Raw genomic sequence first — 14,096 nt, forward strand, 5'->3', positions numbered from 1 at the left:
ATGATTTACCCTGGGCCAGTTAACATGTTCCCAAACAATTCTCAGTGCAGTTCTGGAGTTGAGCCCAGGGACCATTATCATGAGCCAAAGCTGCACAGGCACCTGCCAACTGCAATATCCTGGATGGAGTGACACTGGCTGGCCACAGCACTGAAGAACATCTTGGGCACATTTCATCTTTTAGCACAGGTGTAGCTGCAAGGCCAAGAGATCCTGAAGCTGCTTTGCTCTGCTGAAAGTTATCCTTCAACTTCCATTGAGAGTAGGCTCAGCTAGCAGATTTTAGATTATTTTCTGTGAAATAACACTGGGCTCTTTCTGATCCTAGCTTGTGATGGTTTCCAGGAATGATGCATGTCTGCTTCTTGGGAGAAAGGCTCAGCCATGATAATAGAAAATTCTAACAGTTTAAGGAAAGCTGCCTTCAAATGCCAAAACATGCCAGAGATGAAAGAATTTATAACAGTATGGATGAGCATGTATATACATCTATAGTTTCCATTATAGTAAAACATTGTTGCCAAAAAAAAAGACAAGATTTAGATTTTATTGTGAGGACTGCATTTATTTTTATTAATTAGTGTTTCTCTATAGCTACTGCATACTATAGGAAAAATACAAGAGTATTCAAAAACCTAGCTTAAGCTAGTCCGCCTTTACTGCAGAAGAATCCTGAAGAAAAAGCCAAATGAAGTGATGCTCAAATCACCACTGCAATAAGCTTTACTCAAACATTGTTTCAGCAATTAAACCAGTTGAAGATCTAAAGCTCTACCCCATCAGCTGCCCCACTGCTGTAAACTGCCCTTTCAGCTACACAGAACTAACAGCTTGGAGGGCCTTCATCTCAGGGATTTGTTTAAGTTGCACATCTCCAAAACCTGGCATTTAGTCACAATAACTTCAGTGAACTGGTTTACAACAGCCTCAGAACTCAGCAAGCTGAGTTTTCAGCTCTACTGAAGCAAACTGCAGGGCAGATTTGAAGTTTTGCAAACCAACTTCCCATTAAAGTGTTCAGCACCTCTGTGAATGCCACTCTGGAAGAGCGTGCATAAGATGTTGAGGATCCCATTGTTTAATCCTCCCACCTTCCTCCAAAGTGGATTTGAGAACCTGCACATACAGAAAACCTAAGGAGACTCACTGAGGTCTCTTTCATAGATCTGTTTAAAGGATATCACAAATGATCATTCCCCACCCTTTCTCCACAGTGACAGCCCCATGTAAGCTTTGGACCTGTCAAGCTTGGAGAAGGAATGAAACCACAGTAATCTAGAAAGGGAGATGTTCTGTTCCTCTCAGCAATTTTCTAGAAATTATTCAAGGAAGGGGCTGAGATTATAAGTGGGATTTGGAGCCTTCCATCATGTGTCTTATTCCCCTGAACATGGATGACTGAACTCTGGCTAGGAGCAGTCAGTGTAAGTTGGGTTTTTTACTGCATTTGTTTCAGATGCTATTGTGTAACTGCCCTGCAGACTGGCCAGGGCCCAGCTGCGTGATTATGAAAGCTGGCTGCAGTCTTCCACCTCCTGCCTATACATTTTCAATTACAAAAGGAAGAATGGTAGTTTACTGAATATAGGACAAAATGTTCCAAAATAATTTTCTCACCATACTACCAGCCTCCTGCAGACATTTCATTTAAAAATTGTGCTTTCCTTTGCAGAATAGAGTCCCTATTTTTCAACTACCTGCTTTAACAAGCTATTAGTCAAAACTGGGTGAGTTGGAAAGTTTCTCAAAAATTGAAAATCTAAGGTACCATTTATTTAAACTTCAGAACTCAAACCTAACAAATTCACACCTAAATTTAAATTTAATCAAAAAAAAAAAAAAAGAAAATCCCACTTGACTTTCACAATCAAAACTGGTTTTTTAACCATAAAAAAAATGAACACAATACACAAAAAATCCCCCACCATAACACCATCCATCTTTTGGAATAATGAGGAAAATACTTACACAGAAGTAACAAGCATCCCATCAGTGATATACAGGAATATAAATATGGGAGGTAGAATTCCCAGAGGTCTGTAAAGAAAACATTGAGCACAGTGTTAGCTAATTACGAAGAGGCTGCTTATGTCATAGAATTTAACTTCAAAATGGTGCTGACTGAATTAAGACACCTCCTTCACAACTTGTGCAATACTCACATAGCATATACTAGAAATAACTGGAAACCTGCATTTCTGTATTTACAATGAAACTGGGTGAAGGTTTTTGCATTCCATACCATATAAAGACTCCATACTGGCAGCATCATTGTCTATGAGTGCTGAAGCCACCCATACGATTCCAAGGATAAGCAGTGCAAGAAGAATGAGCATTACAAGGGTTTCCAAGATCCTTGCTCGGATGCCCTATGGGCAGAAGAGGGGAGAGGGAGGAAAAAATCATAGCCAAGAAGTTTGAATCAGGTATTTTCAAACCTTTTTAAAATTACAAGTAAATAGCAGCTCCTTCTTCCTAAACACATACTCACATTTTATCACAGACAAAAGCATAACATGTAATGCACATTTAAAAGGTAGTGCATAAAAAGGAAGTACTTATGGCTTTATAGTGCCCAGATTGCATTTTTCCCCTTAAACCCAAAGAAAAACGTTTTAAATTGCATATGCCTTACAGTTCTCATTAATCTCATTATTCCATAAAGTACTCTTTATACCATATGATTTTGTTCGAGCATTTTTAAAAGATGGATTACTTTTCTAATACTTTCAGCAAAGAAAGTGGATTAGCAAATTTTTATCTATGATTCCAATCAAGGGAATGGAAAGCCAATTATGGCAAATAGCCAAATGGCCCGGCAAGCCTTAAACCCCGCGCAGGTACAATGTAGCGATTCCCCTGAAATCGCCGGGCAGCCGTCAGTCTGCGGAGCCCTCCAGCGCTCGGCGGCGGAACTGCCGCTCCAGCACAGATCCCGCAGGGCTCACCTCTGAAAAAGGGAACAACGCTCCGAAAGCTGATGCTACATTCGCAGATATATATATATGTGTGTGTGTGTGTGTATGTGTGTGTGTGTGTGTATACACTATATATATACACATATACATATAGGCGTGCGTATATAGGCGTGCGTATATAGGCGTGCGTATATAGGCGTGCGTATATAGGCGTGCGTATATAGGCGTGCGTATATAGGCGTGCGTATATAGGCGTGCGTATATAGGCGTGCGTATATAGGCGTGCGTATATAGGCGTGCGTATATAGGCGTGCGTATATAGGCGTGCGTATATAGGCGTGCGTATATAGGCGTGCGTATATAGGCGTGCGTATATAGGCGTGCGTATATAGGCGTGCGTATATAGGCGTGCGTATATAGGCGTGCGTATATAGGCGTGCGTATATAGGCGTGCGTATATAGGCGTGCGTATATAGGCGTGCGTATATAGGCGTGCGTATATAGGCGTGCGTATATAGGCGTGCGTATATAGGCGTGCGTATATAGGCGTGCGTATATAGGCGTGCGTATATAGGCGTGCGTATATAGGCGTGCGTATATAGGCGTGCGTATATAGGCGTGCGTATATAGGCGTGCGTATATAGGCGTGCGTATATAGGCGTGCGTATATAGGCGTGCGTATATAGGCGTGCGTATATAGGCGTGCGTATATAGGCGTGCGTATGCATAATATACCAAATAACCAAAAAAATAACACCAAATAACACCAAAAAATCTGATTTACTTTTTAATGGTATCACTAATTTAACTAATTTTGAGTAATAGTGATTGGGATGCTTTCTTCATGCATCCACGCCATTAAGGAACTACGAGACTGATATTTAAATAACAATTTTACTTTTTTTTCTTTGTACATCTCCACAAGCAAATCCAACTTGTTTTTCATACAGGTTCACCCCAACTTGGGGATACTTCACTGCAAAGAATACTTGATAGTTAAAAGCAGAACATTTGTTTTATTTTATTTTTTTTTCTATTTTTATTACATCTTTCCTCACTCCTTAACTAGGGGGTTTCTTAAGGGTAATCTTTATATGACATTTACCCTAAAAACTATGCTCTCTACATAATCACAGCATCCAACCATGAATGAGGACCCCAGGCATCCTAACCATGAGCACTGATCTCTTGTAGCACCCCAGTTCCTCTTCTCCACCAGTCCTCTGCAGAACAGCAAGATTACCACTGACAACTCTCTCCATTCTGCTCAGGGCACAAGAATTTTTATATTGCACAGCACACACAGACTAGGATTCACTCATTTAAATACAGTGAAATCATAATACTTTAAAGAACTTTGAGGAAGTGATAAATAGAAATATTCTGTCATAGACACTAATGAATACTTGGTAATGGTCCAGGATAAAAAAGAAATTAAGACACTTAAAGCACATAGGTAAATACTTCATCTCAATTAGGCACCCATAAGGCTGTGCCCTGTGAAAACATTAATGTTCCAGGCACATTTAGTTCATACTTACATACATTAGACTACCTGCCAAATAGCTGCTATTTGAAAGGAAAGAAAGGTAGAGAATTTTCCCCCATGTACATGGAGAAAACCTCTGGAGAATCACAGAATGACTGAGGCTGGCAAGGACCTTCAGAGGTCACCTGGTTCACCTCCAGCTCAAGCAGACACCAAAACCTGGTTGCCCAGGAATCTTTTGAGTCCTCCAAGCTTGGAGACTCCAAAACCCCTCTGGACAACCTCTGGCTTCATTTTCAGTAAGACAAGGTGCCCCTGAAGTACTTCTATTTCTTAAGGCAGTCAAATTTTCATTTGACATTTACTTTTCATTGGCCAAATAATGCTGGGATCCTGATTAAGTTAGAGGAGTTAAAAAAAAAAAAGTCACAATTCCATTTTGTGTATTTTAAGCTCAACATTATAAAATTAAGTGGACAATGGAAATGCATATTAAGGTGGTTGGCTGTCATACAACCCCTGCTGTACACTAAGAATACTGCTATAACTTCAGGTTACATTTCTGTGCATCAGGGGAAAGGGGTGGGAAAGAAATAAGAGAAGTAAAAAGACCTGGAAAAATATATTCCTTTTTTAAAAGTCTTGTCTAACACAAAGCCTACTATTAGAAAGGGTATTCACCCCTCAAACATTAGAAAATTTGTATCTGTAACCAGGACAATTCCATTTTATCAGTGGAAACAGATAAAGCAATATAAAGTACGGTTGGTTCTTCAAATACTCCTGAAGATATCAGAGGAAAAAAACAATGAAGAGTGACATGAACAGAGAGAAGAGGTTCAGAAAGCTCCCTCACTTTTGTACACACTGGGGTTATTTCTACTCTCCAGGGACATGCAGAGAAGAGTGAAGGCTGTGTACCCCAAGAGGGAGAGAGAGATGACCTGGACCACAAAGAACAAAATTATAAAAAACCTAATGCATGCTAAAAAGAAAGGCAGAAGTGTTGAAAAGAGTCTGATCTTTGGTCTTCATGCCTCAACTTCCCTGCATGCCAGTAAAGGAGAGGGACACATTCCCAAGATAGACTCAGGATCAGTGTTTAGGAAGCAAGAACACCTGACAGTTTGAAGGAAGGCAGTACTTCTCTTTCTCAACAGTGATTTTGGTTTTAGTAGCTCTCCACTTTAATGTCTTTTTACATGAAAGTGTCTAGAATAAAGCATCAACTATCATTGCACTACAAGCCTATAACATCTCTGGTAATTCTGAACAGGAAAACAAAACACACTCAACACCTTACAAATTCTTCCAGCTGAGTTTCAGATTATCCATAAAGCAAAAGCCATTCCTGCAAGTCAATGCCCTGTGTGGTTCCCTGCTGTCCCTAAGCAGAAGTCAGACACCTTCCAGGCTGACACATTAAAGGAGTCTCTTGTGGAAGATTAAAAAAAAATAGGATAAAAACTTTTGGAAGCAAATTACTATAATCCAATAGAAACTGTAATTTATCTACTTATCAAGAAAACTGGGGGGAAAGAACTGACAGATTATACCCTCCAACCCCCCCAACTTCTTTTTTAAACTTCAAAGTTTCACAGCTTATGAGTCCACACAGCTCACCTATACCTTCACTCACAGCATATTTTCAAAATCCACCAAGTTCTTTAACATGAGCACTTAACCAAGTGAAGTATTTTATTAAAGGAAAGATATTTAACACATCAATCCCAGCAGACTGCAACTTGCCAGGAGCTCTGCTAATATCTGTCATCTTCTCTCTGCACTAATGGGGGGAGTGGGGAAAAAAAAAGCATTTGAAGCTCTCAAGGCCTGCCTACAAATAAAAGCTGTCCTACAAACACATTCTAAGGATCTTGTGGTTTGTACAGCCTTAAAGATACCTGACTCTCAGACTTCTAATTCTTTAAAATTCAATTGTCAAGACAATCAGAAGTTTTTATAGCTTAATCCTGAGCCACTTATACTGCCTGGAGCACCAGGCCTAAGGGTTCATGTTTTCAGAAAAGTCTAATTTTAGCAGGAAAGATTTTAATTGTTTTAGAAGTGTCCTGACAAATTTTTAATTGCTACTCTCTATCATCAAAATCTTACCATGTTTCTTTTCTATTCTCATTAACACAGATAAATCATCCCAGATGACAAATAGCCAAAAGATATTAAAAAACAGCACATGGCCAAAAAAGGTAATTCTTCATCTGAAAAACCCAATGAAGTACAAATGGCAACAGTCCTGAAGGAATAACAGATGTCATACAAGCAACTCAGCATAATTACCAAGGAAACCACCTCTCCCTGCAGTACATTTGTGTTGAGGGATGATTATTATGCCACTTATAACACATTAAGACTTTTCCTCCTATATGTGTCAGCACAACACCTAGAGACTGTTTTTACTTTAGAAGATAACATGTGTGGTGATAGGTCCTTAGAGCTTTTCAATAAGGAAAAGGAAAACTTCTTGAAAATGGAGGCAAAAGTGTTGGGTGGTTTTTTCCTCCATTTAAAATTCTGTAATTACTTTGAAATATACAAATGTAACACCACAAGATGCTTTGCCATTAATCTGGCACCAATCTGGTAAGAAGTGAAGACCTTGCCTTGCACACAGGTTGTCCACCAGGTTCAGGCCTCTCACACAACCAGCAGGGCACAGGGATCTCTCCTGACTCACAGGGACAGCACAAGAAACCTCCTGCCTGCTCCTCTCTCCACAAAGAGCCACATGAAAGCTCTGGAAAGTTTAAAAGTTTAACTCTGACAACTGCCATTCTAGCAATGCTAAGCTAAGACATGCACCATAATCCAGGAGAGACACTGTGGAAGGTCATGTGGCACAACCTGGGCCAGAAAATCACAAGATGTTATTTTTTAGGAAAGAATTATTAAATAAATGAAAGCAATTGAGCCATTTGTTGCTGATTTTTTGCTCTGCCAGTTGTGAGGAGAAACACAATCATTATTCTTCAGAAATTTAAGCATAGTTTTTAATGCTGTCCAATGCTGTATGGATTTTAACACATACATCAAGATATTTACCAAGAGTTCTGTTGTTCTAATGCTGATGAATGATCAAAAAACCTTTCAGTATTTTATCATCTCTTTTAGCAAGAGGCAAAATTCCTGGTAAAGGTAAAGAACCACAGCTCCATCCTTACTTTAAGAAAAAGCATTTCTTTGTTGGACCATTACCTGACTATAGAGATTTTGATGAACATACTATTAGCTGCTAGAAAATTGAAATTCTTGGATCTACATTGCTAATTCAGGACATGGCATGGCTTTTATTAATTCCACATTTTAACCTAGCTGCAAACTGCAGGAAACAAAAAAAAAACCACCCTATCATCAATGAAATAAAAATTACATGTTACACACAAAACCAGAGAGTTCTAAGTTTCTATGGTGCTGAATATGTGAACACAGTTCTGCTTGGACATCTTGACCTCTTGCAAGGTAGGTAAACACCACTTTTTACACCATGCCCTGACCCATGGGGAAAGCCTGGGAAACATTTCTGCAATCATGGCACATTTAAAGTACACATGAGGCCCATTGTTCTCACGTGACAGAAAGGAGCCTTAGTAACCTCAAGATTTGTTCAGTGAGGGGCTGATGGCAACAAACACACATGATAACATCTGCAGGAGAAGTGGAGGCACTAAAGAAGGGAGGATTTCACTGAGTATGAGGTTGGGGATGTTATATATTAACCCCAATTACATTTTTAGCATGTGACACCCCCTCTTTCTCAATTTGTTAGCATTAGTGAAGAGATGAGTGTCAAGCATTTCACCCCTTTCTATGGTCTGACACCAGACTTGGAGCAATCCTTGCTGTGACCTGTTCAAGGCAGTCCACAAACAAGTTTTTAATAAGTAAAGGAGAACAACTTTGCATCAGGAAGCATTAAACACATCCTACATTTAGCACACTGATATTTAGTCAAGGGTTAACTACCTCCTGAGACTACACAAATTAAGTCAAAAACAGATGCTGTAGTGCTGTAGTTTTAAAAAAAATCAGTTCATTTTTAAAATGTAGCTGCTAATGACTCAGAACCTTCAAGAAGCAAGCTAAGAAATTTTAATCAAGAAGTAATATATCCAGGTATCAGATTCAAGTAGGGGAAAAAGAAAACCAATATTTCCTTGCCCATACAAGAACCAAATATTTCAGACTATAACTAGCACTGACTGTGTCTTCCCCCACACCTCCTCTTCCCTCACAGAATCTTCACAGCCTACAGGGATTTTAAGATTAAAATGTGCACTCTTCCTCACAAGTATACCTGAAAGCTTATATTTATTTTCTGCACAATACAAACATGAAAAATTCAGTCATAAAACATTCCCAGCAACTTTCAGCTGATTTTTCTGTTAGTATCCTTTCTCAAATGGTTTCACAGTTGTTACCACGCTGTCAATGGAGCAAGAGTAGGAGGCCAAAACACTGAACTTATCAAACTTACCAGCCACACAGGATAAGTAACAAAATTCAGAAAATTCTGAAAGTCCAGAAAAAATAAAGTTTTGTTGGGAAAAAAAACCCAAAATTTTTTCTTTGGGTACTGGCTAAAGACATGTAACAATAAGCATTAAAGTTATGCCTGCCAAATTGGAAGTGAAAGACCAAAAATCCCTCAAGTAGAGCTCAAGAAAAAGATGCCTTTACTTAATAGCCTGGGGAGGAGGCCACGTATTCAGGATCCAGTACATTCTCTGCAGTGACTCCTCTGCCAAAGAAAACTGATGCTCCCTTCCTCAGTGTCTCAGAGGAGCATCCAAACCACAACGTTATAACATAGTTTGGGGTCCAAACTATCCTGTGGACACCATTGCACATAAATAACTCAGTGAAATAACCTAAGAACCAAGGACTCCTTGCAGATCTGAGTCCTTGGGACCAGAATAAAAAACAGTTCTTTCTCACTTTTTTCCCTGGGATCTATTTAATTATCCAATGCAAGATGGACTCCAGTGAGAACAATACAATGGGATTCATTTACTGCCTAGCAGTTAAGGCACTGTTTCAAATACATGGATTGAAATAAATCAAACAAAGATGCTCTTCCACATTAGGCATCACTCCTATAAATTTAACAGAGAAATAATACATTTCTCTGTTAGTTGAAGTACTATCCCTTACAAATTTTTTATCAGAATACATACTAGAGTACAGAATACATCCCAATTTCTTAAAATGAGGAAAAGCTAGACAGAATAGCAGCCAAAATGCAAGCAGACACCAACTGGAATAAAATAATCCCAACCTACAGCTGTCAGATGCACACGACTACCCTGCAGCCCTAAAAGGGAATGGATGGAGATCTGTGGACATCCAACCCAAACCTTCTGGGGAGAAGGGAAATGAGAAATGAAAGGATAATCACAGTAAAATGGTCACTGTCCCTGTGTTACCCCTTTCCCCCACAAGTTTGTTCTGTTGTTCCATTCACTAGCCCAGCTCTCACTAATTAGCTCTGAGATGATCCACTCCCTCCACCTACCAAGTTTCCCAGACTTTCCAATGCCACCTGCAACAACAACATGGGAGCCGTGGGATTTCTGACAGTGTGAGTCTCCCTCTAATCATTTACTTTTGGATCAGAAAGAATCTTTCCTGCTAGACTGGCCTGATAGGAAGACAAATAGATGCTTTCCAACTTCTTTGTAGCTTGGCAGAGCACTAAGATAAGTAACATTAAGACTTGGAATTTGTGATTGTGTTTTGGCAGAATGAAACCCTGAAGACAGCTACCAAAAGCAAATGACATGGACAAGCACAAAGGTCACTTTTAATGTTCTAAAATAAATAAAGAAAACAAAAGTAAATCCCCTGAAGTCATGTCTATTACTAATGCCCTGAGAGGGTGAATAAGCCCAAGAAGAAAGGAACTTCTAGGAACTGGCCTAGAATCTGGAAATTCCCATTAATAAGCTGGGAAACTCTTGAAAAAGGTACAAAAAAAAACAAAATACAGGGATGGGAGAAAGTCTTTGGTTTTCCCCCCTCCCCTCCTTTGTAAATAAAATTGTTGCCTGCCTCACAGATTTTCACTACAGATGTGTAAGCTCCTTCCTTGTCAGTACAGAATAAGTGACTCCTAATACAGAGTGACCCATAGCATGAAGTAATTTTAATAATACCAAATAAGTAATACAGACTACAGGCCTAAATATCACATGGTTATCAGTATACAAAACCCACTGCTTTCAGAGAAGGAATAAAAAGTGGTGTCTGCCTAGTAAAGTTTCATTTAATAAATGAAAATCCATTAGAAAAACATTTATTGCCTTTCAATGATTAAGACAATTATATTAAACTTTTCAACTTTTAATATAAAATTCCCTGGAAATTTTCTTCTGTGAATTAAAATTACAATTATAGTAAATCTGCAAAGTATTTTTAAATTTTATTATAAAGCAACAAAAGTGCATAAATAGATTTAAAACAGAGACAAAGTTCTGCTTGTTCTAAACAGCCACTACTTGATGTCAATGGAGACTCAAATGAAGACCCTAACTAATGTGGAAATATTTAAATATTTAAATCTTAGTAAGACAGTCCTCATGCATAAACCAGCCACTTTTGTAAAATAAATTATATCCTCCAACTAAAACTAACAGCAAATCAATGTGATGTTTCTGACCATTTATTGAAATAAATCCAAACACACTGAGATGGGAAGATGCTCACATTGCCTCCTGAAGGCAGTGTGCCTCTCAGATATGCCAAACTCAGACATGCCAAATTCTTTGCCTGTTTCCATTGACTAAGAAAGGGGTCTGGATCACAGCTATTTCAGGGATCTTGCATGTGTGAATAATTCCTTCCCAATGGATGGCAAATTTTCCATGAAACACTTCAGTTTTAAATTAAATTGTTACGTGAATTTTACTATAAACCGATAAGTAAAATAATTAAAAAAAAATACATCTCTGGATTTTTGATACACAGCTATCATTTACTACAAACAGAAGGGTCTATAGAGGGTATTAAGAATGCACCATCCAAACTGAATTTAAAAGCTACTTATTTCTGCCTAAAAATAAGTGTCTTAGGAAGAAGAATATTTTAGAAGCCAGGGCTTCAGTTTACATCAGTGATAAAATAAGAGATTCAAGCTTAGCATTGGTAGCTGTACCATTTGTACACTTTACAAGTAGTAGAAGTATTTAACATGTTTAAACATGTTTAAACATTTTTGCTTGTGCAGAACTCTGTAAGCTATCCTAAAACCAAATAAAATCTGCAAAAAAAAACCCTCAATTTATCCACTAAGAGAGCAGCAGAGGAAAATATTCTCCTCTTATTCCATTTGCAGGCTTCCAGCTACGTGTTAAGGCTGTTAGCAGAAGCTGTGGAAATTCTACAAAGCACAAACTTGCTACATACAGCACAAACGTGCAAGTTCAGGGCAATGTAGGCGTGGGGAAAGCACAAAAGTTCAGAGATGCAGCCCATTCCTGCCTGGGGTGAGGTGGAACAACTGATGCTCCAGTGCTAGCTTCCAAAACTGAGTTGTTTTACAGATGCCTCTGTCTACTCATAATGTGTCACCTAGTGGAGTTTCTCAAAGCATGCTAGAGAAGTCAGTCAGAAAAACACATTTCAAAATAACCCCATTTTCTTTGTGCAGTATTTTTATCTCAATATTACCAACAACACTAGGTTCATCTTACTGTTAGTGATACTGGGATAAAAATACATCATCAGTTCAACTATCAATTTCCACAGCTCAAATATATTAAAACACTGCCAGAACACAAACTAACCTGACACACTTTGATTTCCTATCTACATTACAGGATTGGTCACAAAAAGTAATTATAATCTCAACCCCATTCACAGCTGCAGAAAGGCTGAACCCCTGCCCAGATAACGAAGCCAGTGAGGCAGCCAGTGCAGAAAAGCTGCACCAAATAAACTTTAGCATCATTTTATCTCCTGGTAGCCTACTTTTTGTACCTTCCATGAGGCCTCTTAAACGAAGTACCATCTAATTTATGGAAGCAACCAACTGACATTTAACTACTTCAATGAAACTGAGCACAGATCACATCTCATCACATCTTGATCCAATGTGTGCAACAACCAACATTCCCTTATTTCCCCCTCAGCTGTCCCCAGATACAGAACTGTTACTTATATACAACAAACCACAGATCTCCTATCCTAATATAAAAAAGGCAGATTTTTGCCTATACTGACTTAAGCAAGAAATCTTATAAAAACCTGATAAAATATTTTCTATATCTACAAAACCAAATTCACATTAAGCCATTATTCCTCACCTAGCAAGTTTCTCTCTCCTGGCCACTGCTTCTTGAATTTCTTTTTATCTCACTCTCAGTGAAACATGGTATGGCCTTAAGCTGACAAATACATGGTTGTTATTTACCTGTCCTGCACAGCCTTTGATACTAAATGTCTAAATACAGACATTTAGGCCAAGAAAAAAAAGAATGTGTTTTGAAGTCAAGATTTTGAGATACAAAAAAATAACACAACCAGGATTCCCAACCTCTTTTGACTTACCTGTAGTAATTTTCATACTCTTACAGCCATTGTGAAAGGACAGCAGACATCACTTTTAGGACGGCATTTTCCTTTTTACACTAATCTACAGTAGAGTTACAGATTCCACTCACAGATTCACAAAAGCAGGCCAAACACTCACCAAACTCTAATTTGCTAATATATATATATACCTGTAAGGGAAGAAATTTTTTTTTTCTCTGCAGAAGTGCAAGCAAAGGACTTGGTAAAGCTGTAATTGTACGATGCTTTCAGAGTTCAGTGTGACACTTGTCAATGTTACATGCTAACAAGTTATAAACCTCATCTTCCCTTCCCAGCTGTTCTATAAACTCTTCTCATTGTTAGTATTAGATGGGGTTACCCTCTACATGACAAATTACAAACACATTCTACATTTAGCCATGCAGAAGCTGTTTCTGAGACTTTGGTGGAAGCAGCAACCACACAAAGGTTCAGGAGAGGCACCATCCTTAATGCAAGATTTACAGTTAAATACAGTCCTAAACTCTGCACCTTACATCCTACAGATTGTTATGGGTTTGTACAACTGTCAGCTAAGTGTACTTTGATTTTAATTAGAAGAAGTGAAAACTATAATCAAGCTACTTGCCAAATCAAAATTCCAGAATCATCAGGATCTGCTTCTAAACAACAACAAACTCTAATAAATTTTAGGTGGTGTGATTTTAAAGGACTCCAGTTTAAAAACTGGACTTCATATCTGAACTTAAAATGTTAACTTATGTCAAAAATACAAACCCAAACAGCTGCTTTTGATGTGGCTGATTAAACAGCTTTTGTCTCTGGCATTACTAATGGAATGAGTAAATGGGTTGTAATGTAATGTACAATATTTCAGCTGCATACCAGTAAACATTTCATAGAGATCAGAGCACTAAAGTCTCACTTCATGCTAAATGATTTTACAGACAAATAAATATGAGCTTAAACACCAAATAAACATCCACTGTCATCAGGGCATCACAAGACCATTTGGTGAGCCATACACACAGTGGCCTGTGTATACTGCAGTCAAGGGTAGAAGTAAGCATACAGCACAGTCAAATGCTGTTTGCAAACAATGTTCAAGTTTCTTGAGATCTCAAAATCCATTTTACAGAAAA

General features: G+C 38.4%; 1 protein-coding gene across 2 annotated transcripts in view; it reads right to left on the minus strand.

The window, feature by feature from the left end:
• The window catches only part of LMBR1 (limb development membrane protein 1), a 70,248-nt gene that overhangs the window by 23,930 nt on the left and 32,222 nt on the right, over window positions 1–14,096 (minus strand). For both annotated transcript variants that reach the window (XM_063182434.1, XM_063182459.1), the window contains 2 exons: window positions 2,243–2,369; window positions 1,969–2,037 (listed from right to left, as the gene is read on the minus strand). In XM_063182434.1, the coding sequence (XP_063038504.1) occupies window positions 1,969–2,037; window positions 2,243–2,369 (196 nt within the window). The remainder of the gene's footprint in view (window positions 1–1,968; window positions 2,038–2,242; window positions 2,370–14,096) is intronic.

This window comes from Melospiza melodia, chromosome 1, assembly GCF_035770615.1.
Source record: "Melospiza melodia melodia isolate bMelMel2 chromosome 1, bMelMel2.pri, whole genome shotgun sequence".
In the NCBI taxonomy this organism is placed as follows: domain Eukaryota; kingdom Metazoa; phylum Chordata; class Aves; order Passeriformes; family Passerellidae; genus Melospiza; species Melospiza melodia.